The sequence below is a fragment of the Sinocyclocheilus grahami genome, unplaced genomic scaffold (assembly GCF_001515645.1).
Source record: "Sinocyclocheilus grahami isolate Dianchi unplaced genomic scaffold, SAMN03320097.WGS_v1.1 scaffold703.1, whole genome shotgun sequence".
Classification (NCBI taxonomy): domain Eukaryota; kingdom Metazoa; phylum Chordata; class Actinopteri; order Cypriniformes; family Cyprinidae; genus Sinocyclocheilus; species Sinocyclocheilus grahami.
Window position 1 is genome coordinate 424,282 of NW_015505882.1, and position 23,844 is coordinate 448,125.

The window sequence follows — 23,844 nt, forward strand, 5'->3', positions numbered from 1 at the left end:
ACCATAAACTTATTAGTCAGATAGAAAAATAAACTGTAGAGAGGGGCATTTTGCTAAATATATGCACCATATAACATATTCATTATAAATTCTACTGTTCTTCAATGTTTAATTTATGTTTGAATAAATCCATCAAGTTTTTATGACAGCCACCATTAGTTTTATATAAAAAAACGAATTGAAGTAGAAATATTATTACCGGTATGTAATTGTAACGTTATTATTTTTAAAACTTCATTAAGTGTAATTTTAACAAATCAGTCAATTTTAACCTTCAATATTATAGTAATGTAGTACCAACTAGGGCTGCACGATAAATCGCATGCGATATTTAACACGCATCTTGTCAGAAAGCCGGTTCTGTAATCAGCGGTAAATCTCCATCACCTGCGGGTTTTCACATTGAGCAGCAGTAACTACACAGAGACGTTGTTCACTGACGAGCTGCGCAAAACCACGTTCATATTCGCATGATTTTTTTGTGCTGCTCGTCAGTGAACAACGGCTCTGTGTAGTCGCATGCAATTTATTGTGCAGCCCAAGTACCAACTGACTCTCATGTATAATTTACAGCATTAGTTGAGAGATTTTTTTTTCCTTGAGAAAATTTGGCATGTACTGTACCTGATATATCCAAAATAATCGATATTGCATCGAATCGAATCGGTAATCAAATCGAAAGCTTGTGAATGAGAATCGAATCGTGAAATTTGTGTCAAAACCCAGCCCTACTGGATATCAATAAAATGGGAAAATAAAATAGAAAATACACTATCGTTCAAGATTTTGGGGTCAGTAAGATTTTTAAGGGATTTTTAGGGATAAGCACAAGTACCATTATGATAAACAATACAACACAGGTATGCTCTCTGTTCTAAATAAACACAGCGTCAGCTGACTTTTGAGTTTGCTCCTGCACATATACAGTGGGGCAAATAAGTATTTGATACACTGCTGATTTTTCAAGTTTTCCCACTTACAAAGACTGGAGAGATCTGTAATTTTCATCGTAGGTACACCTCAACTGTCAGAGACAGAATCAAAAAAAAATAATCCAGAAAATCACATTGTATGATTTTTAAATAATTAATTTCCATTTTATTGCATGAAATAAGTATTTGATCACCTACCAACCAGCAAGAATTCTAGCTCTCACAGACCTGTTAGTTTGTCTTTAAGAAGCCCTCCTATCCTCCACTCATTACCTGTATTAATTGCACCTGTTTGAACTTGTTACCTGTATAAAAGACACCGGTCCACACACTCAATCAATCAGACTCCAACCTCTCCACTATGGGCAAGACCAAAGAGCTGTCTAAGGACACCAGGGACAAAATTGTAGACCTGCACAAGGCTGGGATGGGCTACAGGAAAATAGGCAAACAGCTTGGTGAGAAGGCAACAATTGTTGGCGCAATTATTAGAAAATGGAAGAAATTCAAGATGACTGTCAATCTCCCTCGGACTGGGGCTCCATGCAAGATCTCGCCTCGTGGAGTATCAATGATCCTGAGAAAGGTGAGGGATCAGCCTAGAACTACACGGGAGGACCTGGTCAATGACCTGAAGAGAGCTGGGACCACAGTCTCAACGGTTACCATTAGTAACACACTACACCGTCGTGGATTAGAATCCTGCAGCGTGGGCAAGGTCCCCCTGCTCAAACAAGCACATGTCCAGGCCCGTCTGAAGTTTGCCAAAGACCATCTGGATGATCCAGAGGAGGCATGGGAGAAGGTCATGTGGTCAGAGGAGACCAAAATAGACGTTTTTGGTATAAACTCCACTCGACGTGTTTGGAGGAAGAAGAAGAATGAGTATAATCCCAAGAACACCATCCCAACCGTGAAGCATGGGGGTGGAAACATCATGCTTTGGGGGTGCTTTTCTGCAAAGGGGACAGGACGACTGCACCGTATTGAGGGGAGGATGGATGGGGCCATGTATTGCGAGATTTTGGGCAACAACCTCCTTCCCTCAGTAAGAGCATTGAAGATGGGTCGTGGCTGGGTCTTCCAGCATGACAATGACCCCAAACACACAGCCAGGGCAACTAAGGAGCGGCTCCGTAAGAAGCATTTCAAGGTCCTGGAGTGGCCTAGCCAGTCTCCAGACCTGAACCCAATAGAAAATCTATGGAGGGAGCTGAAACTCCATGTTGCCCAGCGACAGCCCCAAAACCTGAAAGATCTGGAGAACACCTGTATGGAGGAGTGGGCCAAAATCCCTGCTGCAGTGTGTGCAAACCTGGTCAAGAACTACAGGAAGCGTCTGACCTCTGTAATTGTAAACAAAGGTTTCTGTACCAAATATTAAGTTCTATTTTTCTATTGTATCAAATACTTATTTGCCCCACTGTATCATTATGCTACAGGAAGCTCATTCTCCAGACTCTGGTGAACACGCTCAGGACCGCTTGCCTGGGGCTATGAATTACAGGTAAAAATGTTGTAAATAATGTTGGGTTTCTTGCACAGACTGATTGTTCTGTGCTGCCTGATATACTTTTTTTGAATTTCAAAGTGACAGTAGCCATTGACTTGCATCTAATAAATCACCAAGGACTACGGTTTCAGCTAAAAGTCTTCTTCACTGTTCTCTTGAAGAAAAAAATAATCATCTACATCTTGGGTGAGCAAATTAAGAGCAAATTTTCATTTTCGGGAGAACTATCCCTTTAATTTCTTTAAAAAAAACAAACCAAACAAACATCTATATTACTGACCCCAAACTTTTGAATGCGTTTTGGGCAGATGTATAAAACATAAAAATATATGTTTAATCCTAAATGCTGAGATCAAACTACAAGGTGCAAACAATCGGTGAAATGTAACCAACCTGCATTCATGATCTTTTTGGGCTTGCTGAGGGCAGACATGGAGGGGTTGGGGGGAGGCATGGTGTCCTGGCCCTGTCGCGCTTCCACTGGGTCATAGTCTTTTCCGTCATAGTTGGCATCAAAGAACTTCTTAAACCACTGAACAAATTCAAAATTGTCTTGAAATTTGCCCTTCACCAACTTGTCAACCGGGATAATCTGAAGGGGAAAGCACATTCAAATATTATTTAATGGATTTATTAGGGTCATTGTTTTAGTAGTGAAATCAAAGAACAAAAAACTAAATTGTCTACAAGGTATAATTGGATCCAAACTCCAATAATGAAATCATACTCTAGTGAATATAAATTTAGTGATAAAATGGAAATTGATTAACCTAAGTGGCTTGTTGCTAAATCTCTAAAGAGTCTCTCAAAACTCTTGTTTTGCTCAACTTGACCAGACAAACACTACGTGTGCAGATAAGCTAGAGGAAAAAAAAATTAAGCAACTCACTTTGTCAACGCCCATCCTTTTGAAGGCGGCCTGCAATATCTTAAAATTGTGAAGGTATTCATGCTCTAACTTAGCACCAAATTTAACTTTCTTCAAAGGTATGCAGCCTGGAAACAGCATGTCCATGAACTGGCAGTAGGCTGCACCTGTCAAGAAAATCAGATTAAAAACTGTTGATAAAATTCTTCCATTACTCCAAAACATATCCATTATTATAAAGTGCATTAGTGCACACCGTTAGAAGCGTTGGTTCCAGAAATACTTTTTCCATTCATTTTCTTACAGGGTTTGAAAAAAAGTCTTTAAAGCGATATAAGCCATAAACCAAGCCAACCAGCTATTTCCTTAAATTTCCTTATGAAAAAAATGGACTTTTTACATCCAGAGCCCAAATGTTGCACTTTATACTACAAAGCAGCATACATTACAACTCACCTGAACATAAAAGCTCGATCTTGGTAAAGTTCATCTGTAGAGACTCGTTGATCCACGCGAGCATATCATGGCGACTCAGATTGTCGCTAGTCACTGAAGTGGAATGTACGTTCACAGCCATGTCCTAGAATGAAGCAAGAGATAAATGAGACAGCGTGATGAGTAACCATGTGCTGACGTAGACTGAAAATTAATAATTACTTAATTATTAGTTAATACTGATGAACGTAATATTTAGACTTATTCTGTCAAAATCTCAATTTTACTATAAAGCATGCTCAATTATCATACATTAACCTTGACAGAGTATAAAGAAACACAAACACTGCAATGAACGAATTTGACCACATGGGTGATTCTTAAGGGAGTGTACCACGGATGATAAATCTCAGATTTCCTCTTTGAACATTGTGTTTGGTTTATGTATATTATGTTTATGTGGTTGGTTTTGTATAGGCGGATCACAAAACCAACCACATAAATATAATATACATAAACCAAACACAATGTTCTTGCTTTTAAGAAATAAATAGTCTTTCTAGTCACCAAAAGCATTGACATCCAACAGAATGAGCACTATGAAGATGTGCCTCTGGGTGAACCCACACGCTTAAGGGAGTGTACCACGGATGATAAATCTCAGATTTCCTCTTTGAACATTGTGTTTGGTTTGTGTATATAATGTTTATGTGGTTGGTTTTGTATAGGCGGATCACAAAACCAACCACATAAATATAATATACATAAACCAAACACAATGTTCTTGCTTTTAAGAAATAAATAGTCTTTCTAGTCACCAAAAGCATTGACATCCAACAGAATGAGCACTATGAAGATGTGCCTCTGGGTGAACCCACATTGTGTGATGTACACTATGAAGAAAAACGGATTTGTAATGTATCGTAATGGCATTAAGCCAGCCAGAGTCTCCAGACAGCTAAGCAAATGTTGAGAAATTGACAGCAGTAATGTCAGTCACTTTGTCTGTGCCCTAAAACCTAATAAGCTGCCCTACCTAGACAGCATTCTATTCGAAGTCATTTTAATTTGATTATAATGCGCATTTGACGGCCAAAATGCTTTCTTTTTAGGCAGCTCGCAGGGCTTTGAGACACAGCCCTCCAGGCACACACCGCCTCAGCTGCTCATGATCTGCATCAGGCCTCGCCTTCCCCTCTATAACCCTGATAACAGACGAGCTACGGATACTTATTTCAACAAGGAGGCTAAAATTAATATACGTATTTATTCAAACCTCAAACACCGGCCTCATAGACCAGAGTACTGAACGAAATACAAGACAAGCCCAGCTAATTCTTTGTCCCATACAACAGCAGCAGCAGCAGCTTCCTTTAGCGGCCGGGGCTAACCGTTCATTTCAGCGCACTCGTTCAAATGAAAACCATTCACGATGGGTATATAACGCTTTAACGACGTTGTCACGACATAAGCTATCTCTCCGTGTCATTAATGTACAGATAAAAGCAACGGACGAATATCTAACGGTATCTGAGGTTTCTCAGCCGAGCTTTACCTCTTGTTCGCCGGCGTCTCTTTCTCTCAGATCATGCGTCGGTTTGTTCTTTGGGCGACTTGCGTGTTGCGTCATCACGTACAGAGACGTAGGGAAAATATTGTGGCAAAATACTTGACAAAATAAGAGTCTTTGCGTCTCATTGCTTTTATTTGGTAATATATTGACGGAATTGTATTTATGCTAAAATAAGAGTTTATTGATGCAAGCTAAATTATTATTTTTTTTTAATAATAAATAATTATTAAATTAAATTTGATGTAGAAAGATAGATCCTTATATATCCTTATAGAAGCATAACTTAAGTGACGTGACATGTGGCCAAGTATGGTGACCCATACTCGGAATTAGTGCTCTACATTTATCCCATCCAAAGTGCACACACACACAATGTGAACACACACCCGGAGCAGTGGGCAGCCATTTTTTATATTAGTGGTTGAAGCTCTGGCTTGCTCATCCAGAACTTGTAGGAAAGGAGTTTAGTGATCTATTCTCTGTAAATGTTATCTAACGAAAGCATTGGCTATCACAAAACTCCCATAATGCAGTTTGCAGTGCTATTGTAAGTCATAAAGGAGAGTTACCAAGGTTATGTTTCATCTCTGACAGCTCCTGCTGATGCAACCACTGGAGTTTCTCAATCTCAATCCGCAAGCGCCGGATCTGCAACAAAATCCACAGAGAATGTCACCCAAGAGAACCATAACCAAGTATTGCCATTATAGAAATTAAATCTGTCAACCTGCAACCCATAAGTGTACAACCTATAAATTAAATTTTTTTATATATATAAAATACATATTAAGAGTGTGAATGGTGGAATAAAATCAAGCAGAAGTGACATAAAAGCAGAAACCTCTGCAATGGTGTTCCCCGTCGTGCTCTTAGAGAGGTCATTGTATATCTCTGTCATTGTTCCCTTAATCACATCCATCATCTGCCATTATGATGGGAAACAGACAACAGTCAAATTCATCATCGATTTTAAAATTATTTAGGCAAAATTGAAGTACTAGTAATTCAACAGTAGAATTAATCAAGGATCAATTCAGTTAAATATCCACAAACCATCATAATTCATTCCATATAATGAATTTACATACTAGAACTACATCTATATGGTTTTACTTTTAAAAACAATTTTCTTAAGGTCTTATAAATTTGCAGCTGTAGCTGTGGCCTGCAATCAAGGCTTTGCATTTGAAAACATACTACTTAAAAAATTCAGATTTAAAAAATGCTCTATTGCTTTTTGGAGGTGTTCATTGTACTAATGTGCTTATTTAACTGAATAGTTTGATTGAACAATATTTACATCAGAAGTGAGTGAATATCTGACTCACCTTAGTGGTGTACTTGGCGATGTCAGCGGCAACATCAGCAGAGGCCGGAGGGGTGAGGAAGTCTCCAGCCGGACTGGAGGTGGACGCACCAGAACCCATGTTAACAGGTGAGGTGTCTTTGTGTTGAACAGCTGGTGAAACAACAGAAAGCATTAATGCCACCTTGAAACAACGTTATGGGCTCAATATAAATTGAGCTGCATAATGTTAATCACCATAGAAAATACATTTGTCTCATCCTTTAGTTTTGTATTTTTTTTTTTTGTAGAAGTAGAAGTCGCTTTTGGATGAATATGAAGCTGTAATGTGAAACTCTTTTTGTGTGTGTGTGTGTGTGTGTGTGAAAGCACTTATTTTTTCCATAAAAGAGTGTATTAGTTTGAGCTTTAAAACTGTCATCAGCCTCACAAGGATGGACAGATGATGAGCCATGGCGTGCAAATAAATGTATGTGATTTATTTTATATGGTGTGCTGACACTAGCATCCAGTCGCCCTAGGGATCTCAATGTTTTTGTCAGTTCTGTAGAGCAAAGCATTCTGGGTAGTATATTATAGCAAAAATCTATTTGTTTTAGATATACATTTTTATATCTGATTTTTAAAATTCTAATTAAACAGATTATTCATCTAAAAAGTATTATACAAATTATAGTCATTAAATAAAAAACAGATATATTTACATATCCACACCTAGATTACAACAACAATCCAAGACAATTTTTATTTTTTTATTTTCATTTTATATCTTAAAATAGATTTATATTTATATAGATTATTTCAGGGCAGGTTTTTAAAAAATATTTTTTGTCTAGATCAGAATAATTTTTTTTAAAATTCCAAAACTATTGAGACCCTGGACCACAAAACCAGTCATAAGGGTCAATTTTTTAAAAATGGGATTTATATATCACAAGAAAGCTGAATAAATAAGCTTTCCATTGATGTGTGGTTTGTTAGGATATGACAATATTTGGCCGAGATACAACTATTTGAAAATCTGGAATCTGAGGGTGCAAAAAAAAAAAAATCTAAATACTGAGAAAATCTCCTTTAAAGTTGCCCAAATGAAGTCCTTAGCAATGCATATTACTAATCAAAAATTAACTTTTGATATATTTACGCTAGGAAATTTACAAAATATCTTCATGGAACATAATCTTTACTTAATAAAATCCTAATGATTTTTGGCATAAAAGAAAAATCGATAGTTTTGGCTATTGCTACAAATATATCCCAGCGACTTAAGACTGGTTTTGTGGTCCAGGGTCATATATTTAAAAAAACATAAAAGTTGAATTCCCATAAAATAAAATTTTTTTTTTTTTTTCAATTATTCTGCACTGAGAATCGGTCATGTATTTACCTTTGACGGACTGTCTGGTCTGGTAGCGTGTGCTGGAGTTGTTGGCTGAGGTCTGGGGCTGTGCTTGGCTCTGAGGAGCCGTCTCACCTTGTTGTTGTTGCTGTCTCTGCACCTTCTGAGATGATGTCTGGAATTTACCGCCAGCCGGGTTCAATGTTGCAGGCCGCTGGGCCGGCTGTGTGCCACACTTAGATTACAACAACAATCCAAGACAATTTTAATTTTTTTATTTTCATTTTATATCTTAAAATAGATTTATATTTATATAGATTATTTCAGGGCAGGTTTTTAAAAAATATTTTTTGTCTAGATCAGAATAATTTTTTTTTAAATTCCAAAACTATTGAGACCCTGGACTACAAAACCAGTCATAAGGGTAAATTTTTTAAAAATGGGATTTATATATCACAAGAAAGCTGAATAAATAAGCTTTCCATTGATGTGTGGTTTGTTAGGATATGACAATATTTGGCCGAGATACAACTATTTGAAAATCTGGAATCTGAGGGTGCAAAAAAAAAAAAATCTAAATACTGAGAAAATCTCCTTTAAAGTTGCCCAAATGAAGTCCTTAGCAATGCATATTACTAATCAAAAATTAACTTTTGATATATTTACGCTAGGAAATTTACAAAATATCTTCATGGAACATAATCTTTACTTAATAAAATCCTAATGATTTTTGGCATAAAAGAAAAATCGATAGTTTTGGCTATTGCTACAAATATATCCCAGCGACTTAAGACTGGTTTTGTGGTCCAGGGTCATATATTTAAAAAAACATAAAAGTTGAATTCCCATAAAATAAAATTTTTTTTTTTTTTTCAATTATTCTGCACTGAGAATCGGTCATGTATTTACCTTTGACGGACTGTCTGGTCTGGTAGCGTGTGCTGGAGTTGTTGGCTGAGGTCTGGGGCTGTGCTTGGCTCTGAGGAGCCGTCTCACCTTGTTGTTGTTGCTGTCTCTGCACCTTCTGAGATGATGTCTGGAATTTACCGCCAGCCGGGTTCAATGTTGCAGGCCGCTGGGCCGGCTGTGTGTTCTCCTTGGGCAGCAGAGGGCGCTGTTTTTTCCCCACATTGGAAGCAACAGGGACAGCAGACATGGGTTGAACAGCCGAGGTGGAGGTGGCTTGAGTGGTAGATGCAGTTGTGACGGTGGCTGGTGGCTTGATGGCTGATTCGGCTGCATCTTTTGGACCAGGATTGATGGAAGATGAAGTGTTATCTGTAGAAGAAGAAGCTGATGTGCTGGTAGATGCAGACGTTTTACCTAAACAAAAGGAAGAACACAATGTAGACAAAAAAATGTAAGATTCAGAGTAGAAATTCTAAAACAATGCATTTACAGAAACAAAATCCAAACTGTTTGGTACCTACCATCTGTTTTAATGCTTGTCTGATCTTTAGTTGTGGAGATGGGGGCTGATGGGGTATCTCGCTTGGCTTTCTTCTTTTCCCTCCCACCTGGTTCTTCACCGAGGTCTATCACCAGCTCCCGCTCGGAGTCAGAGTCTAAATCCAGCTCTGATCCAGCAGGCCGAGCGTCCTGCCCCGACTGTGACCTCTCCTTCTGGGTCTGCTGCAGGGGTTTGCTCTTCTCCTGAGAGTCTTTCTCCACGCCACTGCTTAACTTCTCTTTGGTCTGGGGATCTGAGGATTTCTTGTCTCCACCTGGTGTTCCTCCAGCTGTTGATGGGACAGCGTCTTGTTCTTGTGCTTGAGCGGATGGGGGTCTGGCTCTCTTTTTGGAGTCTTTGTGGGCACTGTTGTTGTGGTTAGTGTTCTTGGGCTTCTGTTCGTCCTCAGACATGTATTCACTGTCGCTGGAGTCAGATTTGTCAGAGTCGTCTGAGTCACTGTGCTCAACACCGTGGAACACATTATCTGAGATCTCATTGATTCCTGTGGATAGAAAACAAATTCATTTTCTGTTCTAAAATGTACAGGCTGCATATCTGGGTACATAAAGGAGCTCAAAAGCAGGGTTTCAGACATACAACACCATTCAAAAGTCTAAGGTTTTTCAAAATTTTTGAAAGAAGTCTCATGCTCACCTAGCCTACATTTATTTGATCAAAAAGGCAGTAATATTGTAAAATATTATTAGAATCGACAGTGTTCCATTGCCTGTGAAGTGCAAGATTACTAGTAATACATCAAGTACAATTCTTCAAGCAAGATCCACCAATCACCAATAAGTGAAATAAAAATCTAGGCAAAATTTGCAGGTTACCTACATAACTTTAGCTAATAGTAGCTAGTAGTAGAGTTGTTCACAACCAACAGGAAGTTGAATTGGAATGACAGGAAGAGGAACTTACTGAACTACAAATTAAAGAAACTCAAGGGCAGTTAATGGCATTCTGGGAAATTAATATTTCTTCTACCCTGATCTATAAATCAGTTTGTCCATCTGTCTGTTAGGCCTGTAAAAACATCTAGTTTCTTTTGAACTTTCAAGCAATGCTATTAAGCAAACATTCAAAAGCTTTCCTTTTCTTGTTAATATTACACTTATTCTATAGGATTCATTTGAAGTTAAATTAATTTTAATTCTACATCTTTATATTTAAATTTCAATTCTAGCTCTTTTTGCTACCTCAAATTGAGGAACTGAATTGGAATTGAAAACACATTCTCAATTCAATTCCGAATGCCGCAAACCTTGTAGTAAATACAGTATTCATATTTTTGCTGCTTGAAATCAAATACTGTCATTTTGTGATTCATCTTAAAGCAGGTTGGTTTGGTTCAAGGCTCTTTATGATATATGAACTTTATGATATTCACTTACCAATGATTATTCACAACCAAAGTTGCCAAAAAGTGGACGGCCATTGTTTGAGGTCTATTGTTAATCATCATTTGTGTGTGTTCACATGTTCATTACCCAGCTGAGCCTTGCAGCTCTCTATAGTTTTATCCAAACTCCTAGTAGGTTTTTTAGGAGAGGCGAGGAGAACCGACGTCCCTTGCTGCTGCTGCTGTTGCTGTACAGTTTCACTCAACTCCTTCAGGTCCATTTCAGCTTTAATGCGATCTGAGGGATCACATCCAACACAAATATTCAGCATAAATGGAGAAATAAAGGATCAGAGTGCAGTGGTCATTTCTGTGGGCCTCTGGTTGATTTGAGACTCACCCAAATTGAGGTTGAGGATGCCTCCCGTGCCTGAACTCCTTTCCTGTTTAACTGGCGTGGGTAGGAGAGGCTTGGGGCTGTTGCTTGTCTTTAGAGATGCAGGGGATGCTGTGGGCAAAACTTAAAAACTTTAATCATCCACTATTAATCATAAAATAAAACACTAGCCATTTTAAGGCATTAAATGGAATGAATCACCTGTATAATCCATTGAGTCTTCCCCGCCGCTATAGTGACTCGATGACACTCTCGCCCCTCTTTCGTCCTGCTCGAGGTCGGACCCCGTGTGGACTGAGGAGTTGGTGCTCATTGGCGATCTGGGTACGTCCATCACAGAGATCCGCCGCCCCGGCCCTCCTGACATCACTGTCTTACTCAAGAGCATCTTGGGGGATGCGGTCATATCGAAGCTGAACTTGACTTTGTCCGGTTTCTCAGGCTTCACCGTGCCTTTTTTAGGGTTATTAGGGTCCTGCAGCATTTGGAACTGGTTGTTGGGTGTGAAAGGTGTCCGGAACGGGGCGTAGTTGAACACGCCGTATTTCTTGCGCACGTTTTCCACGTAGACCTCCATTTCTTGCATGGCGCTGTTGAAGATGCTTTTGGTCTTCTTCACAGAGAAGGGGATCTCCTTAGACATGAGGTAACAGTTGTTTATGGGCACCCAGGCTCTGAGAGGCAAATGAGGGTGAAGTACATATTTTAGTATATAGAAAAAATTGTGTATGGCAGAAAAACTCCATGATAATATTGATATTGTTGTAAATATAACAAGTCCTTGATACAATAACCATTAGGATTTATTAAATTGGAATGCACATATAGATATAGATGATGAACAAAATACTTAATTTAGAATTTTTTAAAGCATTTTTTTGATAATATTCTTGAGATTTATGCATTTTCCCTGAAAATTTTGTCTAAAATGAATCAATTATTTATTTGTTTTTCATTTTTACCAATACAATAACACAGTACTATTAACCCATTTTTAAAACGTAAAACTATGCAGACTTACATAACTAAACACATTGTAGCAATTGTTTTTTTAAAGCATTTTTTTGATAATATTCTTGAGATTTATGCATTTTCCCTGAAAATTTTGTCTAAAATGAATCAATTATTTATTTGTTTTTCATTTTTACCAATACAATAACACAGTACTATTAACCCATTTTTAAAACATAAAACTATGCAGACTTACATAACTAAACACATTGTAGCAATTGTAGCCAAATTGAAAAATTTGAATTGGAAAGAACTAATCCACTAAAATGAAACAAACTTCCCAAATGTATTTGCTACTACGTTTAAATCACAGATGCTATTAAAACTAAGCAAATTAAGTTCAATATCTGATTGGCTGGATCTTAGTATTTTTCATATATTTTTATATTTTGTAAATATTCAATATATTGTTTATGTTTAAGATTAACAGTCTCACCGGTCATGCTGGCCAAAGAACCGTGCATCCACCTGACCTTCCTTGTCCCTCAAGGCTTTAGCGGGCCAGAAGGGAAAACCTTTCAGTTTGGCCCACACCAAAGGATGAGGCTGAGACTGCATGAAAGCAACAAACATGACCATTAGCCACCGATTAAATACCGCCCAGATATTTAACTAGATGATTTTTTAAAAACATAATTACTAATATAAGATTAAAAATGGCCATCCTCTTACACAAGGTTCACAGAACCAATTGTCCCTCTTCTGACAGGCGGACAGGTAGCACTCTGGACAAACCTCAATTTCATTCATCTGTGGATGATTTATAGAAACTGTAATTCTTTCCTTAGACCACCTTGGATGGATGCATTCATTTGATCAAAACTGACAGTAATTACATCTATAATGTTTTTCCCCCCCAAATAAATGTGCTTATTTTGAACTTTCTATTCATGAAAGAATCCTGAAAAAAATGGATCATGGTTTTCACAAAAATACTAAGCAGCACAACTGTTTTCAACATTGATAATAATAATAAGAAATGTTTCTTGAGCAGCAAATCAGCATATTAGAATGATTTCTGAAGGATCATGTGACACTGAAGACTGGAGTAATGATGCTGAAAATTCAGCTTTGCCAAATAAAACTAATATCTCTGGTTTTACTATATTTTTGATCAAAATAAATGGAGCATTTCTGAGCATAAGAGACATCTTTCACCATTAAGAAACAAACTTCTGAATGGAAGTATTTGGTTTATATATATAACACGTATTGCATGCAATGTATTGTAAGGATATTACAGTACTCACTTCATGTTCACAGATCTTGACAATAACTTTAGCAGTTGCTGTTAGCTTATGGTTTCCTGAAATAGACCCATTGAAATTTCATGAATGTACAGATATGAGTCATGATACATGCGCACTGATTTCACAGACCAGCACCAACCTCCATTATATATGATACAGTTGTGTAGAATCCATTTCATGTCCGCCAAAAATGCTTCTGTGCATCCGTACATTTTCTTCTTGATATTCTACAAACACACATATTTCTCTGTTACAGTTTTTATTTTTATTTATTATCTTTAGAAAAAAAAAAAGACAAAAAGATGTTTATTGGTTTTAAATGATAAAACAGTAGATACACTTTTCAAAACGAACACATAAAGTACCTGGACACTTGTAATGCAGAAAACCTGATCTACCTTCTCTAGAGTGCACAGGTCCATGGGGTGAAATATATACTCGGCATAATCCGGGTGCTGTTCAAGTGACACTGGCTTCTGAAACGGTTCGGTCTGCAAGATAAATCATTCATAATGATACAACGCAAGGGTCAATGTATCAATGTATCAATGTAATGTAATCACATAAAAACTGAGACCATCAAAATGAAACTATGGAGTGATTAAATCAATTGTGAGGATTTAATGTGGCATGGCTGACTCACCCCTGGCTGTTTCATTTTCTGCAAAGCGAACTTCAGCAGGTAGGACAGCTGTTCCAAGTTCAGCATGGTCATAGCTTTACTCTGAGTCTCTATGCATTCAGCCACTGTTATTTTCTGAAGCAGAGAGTGAAATGACTGTACTATATTCATAAATCACATACATACAGTTTATAACCATTAATGTGCTCTCAAACATTCTCAAACTGCTGATTCAGTTACTGTCTATTTAACTTGATGTTATAAAATGTATTAAAATAAATTCTTTCTACTGTTGGTAAGAATGAACAACTGAATGACATCTGCTCTGAATTAAGGATGTAGAAATGCATTGATGCTACTTTCAGCTGAATTGTACCAGAATAAATTGATTTGTGAGCAAATTTCCGATTTAATGATACACGACAAGATTTGGCAAAAATTGTGAGCAAAATATATTGTTGTCAGAGCAAATACACCCTATACACAGCGAATTCAACCTGTTTAACCAGTTTCAAAATTGTCTAGTTCATTCTAGTCCAAACAAAAGCATAAAACTCTTAAGTAAGGAGTGCTGAAGCACCTGTATGTCATACTTAGTGTTCCAAAACCTAGTGAGTCTACTGCCTAGACAGCATCTTAATTGTTATGGAACCTTATAATTCAAAAGAAGATAAAAAAAATTGCGCTCACTCAAAGCACTCGTCGCTAAGCTAAAAACCCAATACTGTTTTGTGATAACACGATAAGCATAAAAATATATAATACACTCAAATATTGGTCAAAACAGTCAATTTAATTATACTGGTAAATGACTTTTAATCAACACTTTTTAGTACTGATTGAAATGCTAATTTATAATCAACATTTATTGTGACTCATCTGCTATTTTGGATAAAAACATTCAGGGATTCTCCACAAAAGATACTGCGATATTTTGGCCAAAATAATGCATCTTTAAAGGGATAGTTTACCCTTCGGGAACACAAAAGAAGATATTTTGAAGAATGTTGGGAATCAAACAACATTCAAGCCTGTTGACTTCCATTGTATCATCACCGAGACAATTCTCAAAATATCTTTTATGTTCCACAGCAGAAAGTCATGTCAGAAAATGCTATTTTAGTTTTATTTACATACTTTTATAGTACTTATTAATATTTGGATTTTTTTTATTTTAATTTTTTTATTAATACTTTTTAAATTAATAATTAAATACATTTTAGTTTAAGTTTTTAGTAAATTTTGTTACATGCTTTTGCCATTTGTATTAGTTTAAAAAATATATATATATTTCTATATAGCTTTTATTTAAGCTTTAGTAACTTTAGTACTTTCCACTTGTTTAATTTCACTTGTTTTTTATATTTCTATATAGCTTTTACTTATATTTCCACTTATTTAAAAAAAAAAAAGTATATATATATATATATATATATATATTTAGTTAACATTAACAAGAATATACAGTTTTGCAATTACATGTAATATGAGTAAATGACAATTTAAATTTTTAGGTGAACTATCCCTTTAAGTTAATTTTGCCTAGTTTTTGAAACAGTCTTCACATCAGAACTGTGCCTGCCCCTCAAAATAAGTAGGCAGCTCACTAGGTTTTGGAACAGATCTTAAATTTCCATATGACTGATTATGGCCAGTACTTATCGCTATATAGTGCTTCATGCTCTGAACATATTTAAAGTGCCAGAAGGAGAGTCCCATGACATAACAGCCAACATATACAGTCAGTACCTCACACTCTGGACAGAACCAGTCGCCTTCAGGCTCTGCGGCCAGTTTGAGGCACTTGGCGTGGTAGACGCGCGGGCAGAGCTCACAGCAGAGCACCTGGCCCTCGCGGTGACACACCCAGCAGTAGAAGTCATTCCGCCCGTCCTGCGGTACAACATCAACAGGGTCTGTGGTGAGTGCGGGCTGCTTGACATAGTAAAAGGGACCATGTCTAAGCTCACACTGAAATGCAGGCAAGAGAGACAGGGCAAGGGGTCAAATCACAAGCCACAACACTCGCAGGGGAAACGTAGCAAGGCACTGCAATAAATCAAGCACGGACAGGTAAGCACTCACATGACCACTGGGTCAAAAGCGGCACACTGGGAAGATACTGTAGGATTTCATTTCAAATTTTCCTAAACACACTGCATGACCCATGTGTAATCTAAGAAACACGTGGTGTCTGAGATCAAGTGTGTTTCGCCAGGATTTGAACGAAATCTTAAATTACTATCAGATGCCAAATACAGATTAGCAGGATCAAGAGAGAGTGGCAAAATATACTTTAGACCAAGTTGTAATTTAATGGAACTATATTAAACATAATCACAAAAATTGACAGCTAATAATTAGTTTTCAATACCTGTAAGGTATCAAAAGAAATCAATTAATATAAATTTGCTTAGTATTTTTTTTTAAAATAAGACCAATAAGCAAATCCACATTTGGCATCTTTCATGAAACATTGTTCATATGCATTGCAACACACCACCACAACGACAGCACAAGATTCAATAAAATCAGTGCACTTGATCTTTATCTGTAATAAAGTGAGCACACAGTGGTCCCTAAAAGAAGCATTTGGACACTTGCCAGCTGCAAACAAATGTTTAGTAACAAAAGCAACAGCTTTTCTCAGAACTAACTTCCCTTTAAGCTATTTTTGCAGTGGATTTAACCAGCTGGTAACCACAGGTGCAGTTCATCACATTAAGTATATACGCTACCGTTCAAAAGTTTGAGGTCAGTAAGATTTTTTTAAATAAATGAATGCTTTTATATAATGTTTCTTGAGCAAATTTCTGAAGGATCGTGTGACACTGAAGACTGGAGTAATGGTGCTGAAAATTCAGCTTTACATCACAGGAATAAATAACATTTTAAAACCTTACATTTTTTAAATTGTAAGGTTACACTTTATTTTAAGGTGTCCTTGTTACAGTGTATTTATACATTTAAGTACTGAGTGATATTAATTAATTACATATACTTACTATATGGTTAGGGTTAGGATTAGGGTTTGGCTTAGGGTTACTTGCATGTAATTATGCATAATTAATTGTTATTACAATAATAAGTACATGTAACGTGTCACAAAGTCACCTTAAAATAAAGTGTTACCAGTTGTCATTATACTTTACAATATTAAAGTTTTATTGTATTTTTGATCAAATAAATGCAGCCTTGGCGTGCATAAAAGACTTCTTTCAAAAACATAAAAAATCTTATCAAATATCAACCCCAAACCTCTGAACGGTGTGGAACATGTTACACAAATATTAGATAACCAGAAATACATTTTGCCTTCATCATAAACAGTACATCATTAAAATATGTATAACAGTATGTCAACTAAATATTAATTTTACTATCTAATGTAATGACATAAATTCATCAAAGTGAAAGCTCCCCCAAAAACTAAACATTAACCCTTGTCTCTTTTCAAACCTGTATGACATTAATTCTTATGTGGAACAGAAAGAAAAGTCTCAGTGTTTTTTGTCCATATGTTGTTTGGACACCATTGGCTTTCATTGTTGTGCATAAAAGACTTCTTTCAAAAACATAAAAAAATCGTATCAAATATCAACCCCAAACCTCTGAACGGTGTGGAACATGTTACACAAATATTAGATAACCAGAAATACATTTTGCCTTCATCATAAACAGTACATCATTAAAATATGTATAACAGTATGTCAACTAAATATTAATTTTACTATCTAATGTAATGACATAAATTCATCAAAGTGAAAGCTCCCCCAAAAACTAAACATTAACCCTTGTCTCTTTTCAAACCTGTATGACATTAATTCTTATGTGGAACAGAAAGAAAAGTCTCAGTGTTTTTTGTCCATATGTTGTTTGGACACCATTGGCTTTCATTGTATGGACAAAAACATGTTCCACTAAAGAAGATAATATTTGGAATGACATGAGTTGGAGTCAATTATGTTTTGGGTTGAACTATGTCCTTTAAATATGCCTGTAGTGGCCAAATGTTTTTTTGAGGACACCCCGTAGCTTACAGGACAGAAATCCCCACAAGTGGTCGACTTTGTTCATGCAAATCAGTAAAAGCATTCGGCCCTTTCAGAGACCAGTGTTTTATCATTAAAAACTGCACATTGAATGGAAATGAAAGTCAAACACACACATATTTACAAGCCACAATCAATCCTGATTATTTCGATTGGCCGTTTGAATAGAAAAATGCAACAAAAATGTAAATGGACACAGGAAGAGACAAGAGTTTAACTTACAAACCAAAGGTCTGTTTTAGATACTACAAATGTTTTTCAATTCATCTGAGCAGGAATTATCAGCTCAAACCAATTACAATTCAACAAAAGAGAGAAGCCAAGGAGGGGACATACTTGGTCTTTGTTGTTGATTAATCCCGGTTTCTTCTTCTTCTTTGTGGGACTGGGTGACGTTTCAGAGGGTGAGTGTCCGTTTGAGGAATGTGGAGGACTGGGTGCTTTCCTCTTCTGCGCAGTCAGCACCTGCTCCGCTGATCCTAGATCAGGGACCGCTGATGAAAGAACCACAGCTGCTTTACTATGCAAGGCATGGTTAATACAACACCTCACCCAGCTGGGCCTGTGATTGTGACCTTTCAAAGCATCGACCTCCACATGCACAAAAAGGGTTGCCTTTTATGCACATCTTCAAGACTAAAACAAAAGATGTCGTATCAAATGTCTGACTAACCTACTAACACGAAGTACCAGATAGCAACAACTAGTCGGCATAATGAAAGACAAAATTAGGTTGCATGCCACATTTGATGTGGTTCAGATTAAAAGCGTGACTCGCTTTTTAGTCATTTCAGCTCATGACACAAATATTAGATAACCAGAAATACATTTTGCCTTCATCATAAACAGTACATCATTAAAATATGTATAACAGTATGTCAACTAAATATTAATTTTACTATCTAATGCAATGACATAAATTCATCAAAGTGAAAGCTCCCCCAAAAACTAAACATTAACCCTTGTCTCTTTTCAAACCTGTATGACATTAATTCTTATGTGGAACAGAAAGAAAAGTCTCAGTGTTTTTTGTCCATATGTTGTTTGGACACCATTGGCTTTCATTGTATGGACAAAAACATGTTCCACTAAAGAAGATAATATTTGGAATGACATGAGTTGGAGTCAATTATGTTTTGGGTTGAACTATGTCCTTTAAATATGCCTGTAGTGGCCAAATGTTTTTTTGAGGACACCCCGTAGCTTACAGGACAGAAATCCCCACAAGTGGTCGACTTTGTTCATGCAAATCAGTAAAAGCATTCGGCCCTTTCAGAGACCAGTGTTTTATCATTAAAAACTGCACATTGAATGGAAATGAAAGTCAAACACACACATATTTACAAGCCACAATCAATCCTGATTATTTCGATTGGCCGTTTGAATAGAAAAATGCAACAAAAATGTAAATGGACACAGGAAGAGACAAGAGTTTGACTTACAAACCAAAGGTCTGTTTTAGATACTACAAATGTTTTTCAATTCATCTGAGCAGGAATTATCAGCTCAAACCAATTACAATTCAACAAAAGAGAGAAGCCAAGGAGGGGACATACTTGGTCTTTGTTGTTGATTAATCCCGGTTTCTTCTTCTTCTTTGTGGGACTGGGTGACGTTTCAGAGGGTGAGTGTCCGTTTGAGGAATGTGGAGGACTGGGTGCTTTCCTCTTCTGCGCAGTCAGCACCTGCTCCGCTGATCCTAGATCAGGGACCGCTGATGAAAGAACCACAGCTGCTTTACTATGCAAGGCATGGTTAATACAACACCTCACCCAGCTGGGCCTGTGATTGTGACCTTTCAAAGCATCGACCTCCACATGCACAAAAAGGGTTGCCTTTTATGCACATCTTCAAGACTAAAACAAAAGATGTCGTATCAAATGTCTGACTAACCTACTAACACGAAGTACCAGATAGCAACAACTAGTCGGCATAATGAAAGACAAAATTAGGTTGCATGCCACATTTGATGTGAATTTGGTAGTCTTAGTATGCTTTACATTATGTAATTTAGTAAAAACCAAAGAAATGATATGACTAATAAGGACAAAGATGTTAAAACAAAACATTGCATTATTTTGAAACCCTTCACACAATGTGTGAAAAAAAAATTCCTTCACATTAATTAATATGTCATTCGCTTAGAAAATAAAATAGATGCAGGCCTTAAAATAACCCATACTATCACACAGTGCCCTGACCAGTCACTAAAAAAAACAAAAACCGGGAAGCGCTAAAGTGTGAATTTTCTGTGCCAAAAACAGTGCATGGGCATCATAAAAGGTTCAAAAACATTATTAAAAAGATGCAGTTTGAAGAAAACCATTTTCAGTGAACAGGTGATTTCTGGTGACATTAGCATCAGAGACCACTGATGTCGCAATCAGTTTGCGCAAATAAATAGCGACAACCAATAGGAGCAATTCGCCACATGATACATTTGAATATTAGGAACGACTAGAAACCAACAGCTCAGAGATTTGAAGATCTCCAATGAGTCAATCATTGTCAGCATAAATGCCATTTAACCAGCCACGACTGCAACGAGTGACAGCACATTTTTATTCGTCCCATTTTTCATTGTAGGTAGCCCAACCTACAATCGGACAGATGAAAATTTTGGTCGTTTGCAGTTCAAATTTTCACATTGCATTGCTCTTGGCAAGCGAAGGCCTTTAGTATGTGCTGCTGAAAAAACATTATTTGCACAACACAACAAATTTGACGTTTAATATATCCAACAGTTTTGTGAAATGGTATTTCTATCCAGTGATAATTCAGTGGACAAGACTACCCAAAACAAATTTGCGTAAAATACTTTGAGTCTTACACAATTAATGTGACAGTTTTAAGAAAGATTTCTATAAAAATTTGTTCTGCTCGAGTTTCTGAGCTGAAGAAATTAACAACAACAAAAAGAGGTGACTACTCTACTTAACACTCAACCACACGTATCCTGACCACAATGAGGCCTTATTTAACCCCGTACAGAGGAAACCCACTACGGTCAATCAATCAACCGCAAGGGCAGGACAGAAATGGCGGGTACCAAAAAGAAACTCGTAAATGACAGGTGAAAGAGAAGAGGCGGTACAAGGCCAATGGCACAAACAAAATCCTATAACGACAAGGCCTTGATCCCAGTCTTTGTGCAAAAGAAAAGACCAGAAAAGATTAGAAGCTGGCAACGGTTCTCCATTACATGAGGTCAGAATTAGGACCAGTGTTGAGAACGACGAGCACGACTGAGAGGATTGATCATTAGGCCACAATGAGGCCTTAGTCTTTTAACTAATTCTCATTGACAGGGCCACGGCTTGACGATTAAAAATCATGTACTTTTAGATATTCAGAGACATCCTTCAAGAGGACAATATAAAGGAAGAAATCCACCAAAAAATCCAAAATGGCACATAATCCTCCATGGCGATGAATAAAACTCACCTTTCTCACAAGAAAATATTCCAGGTTGTTCGGAAAAATCAGTGATTATGTGTCAGAAACGACAATAATGACATAAGTCTGGAAAAAGAATATCCGTTTCAGCAAACTTAAATAAGACATGCAATGTCTGAGGTGGGAAATGCACATCTAAGCGTGTAGCCCAGGGCCTGAGGGCACTCCATTTTTGACTTTAATGCGAGGCCGTAAGGAGCCGCATGGATGTTATGTCACATTAGGGCCACGTCACATCAAAAACTCCCATCCACCAGGCCTCTCTTTTCCTGCTCGCTTCAGAAAAGTTAAACAATGTCAAGCCAATTGCGTGGCTGAAAATCCAGATCTCTACACTGAAATCAAAGAAACAGGAAGTCCTGAAGCTGATCCAATGAAGAGAAAGAAAACCACCGCTCTGCAAGCAAACCGGCCTCCAAAACAGGATCTTCTAGAACCATCTGAGAAGAGAGACAATCAGAGGTCCTCGCTAACAGACCAAATAAAGAGAAGAGCTGTGAATGTGGAGATAACTGGTCAGAGAGTGAGCCGAGGTCTTTTTTTTCTCTCTTCGCAGGAAATGAGAGTGCCTCCCTTCCCCCACCGCTCTGCTCGAGCTCCCCTTCCCCCTCCCTCTAGGCCAGAGACACGGGCTCTGGCACGTCCATGGCACAGGAGCTTACAGTAAACAGAGAGAACCAGAGAAACCCGTGCATATAGGTCAGTCTCAAGAGCCACAGCTGAGAAAAACAAGTGAAGCGGTAATGCACTTGAGTATCAACATGCAAACAAACGTTTTGCCTTTCAGACAAGGCAAACCTTTCTTCCAGATTGTAATCTTGAGCTGTTAAAAAGAGCAGCTTTGTGGTTCACGGTGACTTTACGAATCATTTCAAGCGCAAGAAGTGACTTTACAAGCACACAGTTGTTTCCTGTCACAGATGTCGTTGTTGATACGATTTTACTTTTTTTGTTGCTCTTTGCTGATATAACGCAGGCAAAATAGCCTTGTCAGACCACTACTGGTCATTTCCTCCAAATGGCAGAAAGCCAGTCATCACAATCCTTTATAACGTTGTTTCCTTGACAGGAATCCCAATCGCAGTGGCATAATCTCCCTGGGAACACACAAAACATGAGCTGCACCTTACCGACGTAAAACCCTCCAGTCATTTTCTCATAAAGAGTAGCTAGGCTAACAATATACAAAGGTCTAGCCGACTGTATTGTGATTGTAATTAAATTAATTGTTCATAATTACAACAACTAACTCACAAGCCATTTGTTGTTGATAAACAGGTGAAATATGATATGTATTGAATGGGGTTTTTTTTAAACGCAGCTATAAATATCATTAGAAAGGCCAAGGATCCGTTGGGAATGCGGCAGGAGGCTTTTGGTCCCGTGTGGTTTGTGCTCGCTTGTTTTGTCTTTGGGAGCAGCTGTGTGTGTGTGTGTGTGGCAGTGCTATTTTATTGTTAACTTCACCATAAATCTCTAAAGACACTTAAAGGAGATGAATAATAATATGTAAACGCCATCCAAATAATCTTTTTAAAAATGCTGTTTTACACTACAGGCTAGTCTATGACAGGAATCTGTTTTGTTTTTACATTAAGTTTAAAAAGGAACTGAATTCAACCTTTTAATTTCACATTATTTTAGCTGTGCTAATGCTAACTTTGCAATAAAGCAATGGAAACAATTCCTGCTCAAAGAAAATGAAAGTCAACCATAATTCTGATTAACTCGATGTTTTTTTGCCATGTGGCTGTCTGCAGGCATTACATTGTAGAGTATGCATGCTGATTATTGGCCTTAGGAAAAATTATTTCCCCATTTCCTTATTATAAAGTCTTTGCATGATTTGTATGAATCAGATAAAATCCTTATTCAAGAGTAATCAATGCTTGAAAAAAATGGTGTCTCAGACTATTTTTAAACTCATACTTGCAATGTGACTGACAGTAAAAAATACTAGCAAACATGCAAATGCCCATTTATTTTCTTAAGGATGTGTTCAAAAACAGCACAAAAAATAGCTTTACCGCCCACTAAATGAAGAATGGACTAGAATGTCATCTAACATCCCTCCTGAAACTAAAAGTATAACCTGAAAACATAAAACAAACATTTGCATAAAATGGAATACATATTTAAAAAAAAAAAAGTTTCGAATTCAACTCTCCGCCCCTCATTGGTAGCTCACGTCCTGAATTACCTATCCTGCGCCTGTGTAAAATGACCACAGCTGGGGCTCTCAGCTCTCTAATAAGGCCCTAACAGATGCCTCCATTTTCTATGGCGGGCCTTGAG

General features: G+C 37.3%; 2 protein-coding genes across 4 annotated transcripts in view; both read right to left on the reverse strand.

Moving 5' to 3' along the window:
- The window catches only part of LOC107559863 (microtubule-associated protein RP/EB family member 1-like), a 12,265-nt gene extending 6,866 nt beyond the window's left edge, over nucleotides 1–5,399 (reverse strand). For 2 of the 3 annotated variants that reach the window (XM_016243879.1, XM_016243877.1), the window contains exons 1-4: nucleotides 5,304–5,399; nucleotides 3,770–3,893; nucleotides 3,335–3,480; nucleotides 2,839–3,037 (exon numbers count right to left, since the gene is read on the reverse strand). In XM_016243879.1, the coding sequence (XP_016099365.1) occupies nucleotides 2,839–3,037; nucleotides 3,335–3,480; nucleotides 3,770–3,893; nucleotides 5,304–5,378 (544 nt within the window). In that variant the 5' untranslated portion in view covers nucleotides 5,379–5,399. Of the gene's footprint in view, nucleotides 1–2,838; nucleotides 3,038–3,334; nucleotides 3,481–3,769; nucleotides 3,894–5,024; nucleotides 5,058–5,303 lie in introns of those variants that run through there. The other variant, XM_016243878.1, reaches the window with a different exon arrangement.
- A 464-nt stretch (nucleotides 5,400–5,863) lies between these two features.
- On the reverse strand, nucleotides 5,864–22,701 carry LOC107559852 (protein kinase C-binding protein 1-like). The gene is made up of 18 exons (XM_016243863.1): nucleotides 22,680–22,701; nucleotides 18,430–18,587; nucleotides 15,791–16,012; nucleotides 14,063–14,176; nucleotides 13,818–13,910; nucleotides 13,559–13,646; nucleotides 13,420–13,475; nucleotides 12,842–12,919; nucleotides 12,606–12,721; nucleotides 11,360–11,832; nucleotides 11,162–11,269; nucleotides 10,910–11,059; nucleotides 9,397–9,921; nucleotides 9,010–9,289; nucleotides 8,015–8,148; nucleotides 6,650–6,780; nucleotides 6,163–6,243; nucleotides 5,864–5,969 (listed from the first exon to the last, which is right to left on the reverse strand). Exons 1-18 carry the CDS (start codon nucleotides 22,699–22,701, stop codon nucleotides 5,874–5,876), a joined length of 2,925 nt encoding a protein of 974 aa, XP_016099349.1. The 3' UTR covers nucleotides 5,864–5,873.
- Nucleotides 22,702–23,844: the final 1,143 nt, after the last annotated feature.

Coding starts and splice junctions, on each gene's coding strand:
- LOC107559852 (XM_016243863.1), bottom strand. CDS start 22,701: ATGACTGGAGGGTTTTACGTCG. Junction 12,722..12,841: donor ATTGGTTCTGTGAACCTTGT/GTAAGAGGATGG, acceptor GCTTTCATGCAG/TCTCAGCCTCATCCTTTGGT. Junction 9,290..9,396: donor GACAAGCATTAAAACAGATG/GTAGGTACCAAA, acceptor CCTTTTGTTTAG/GTAAAACGTCTGCATCTACC.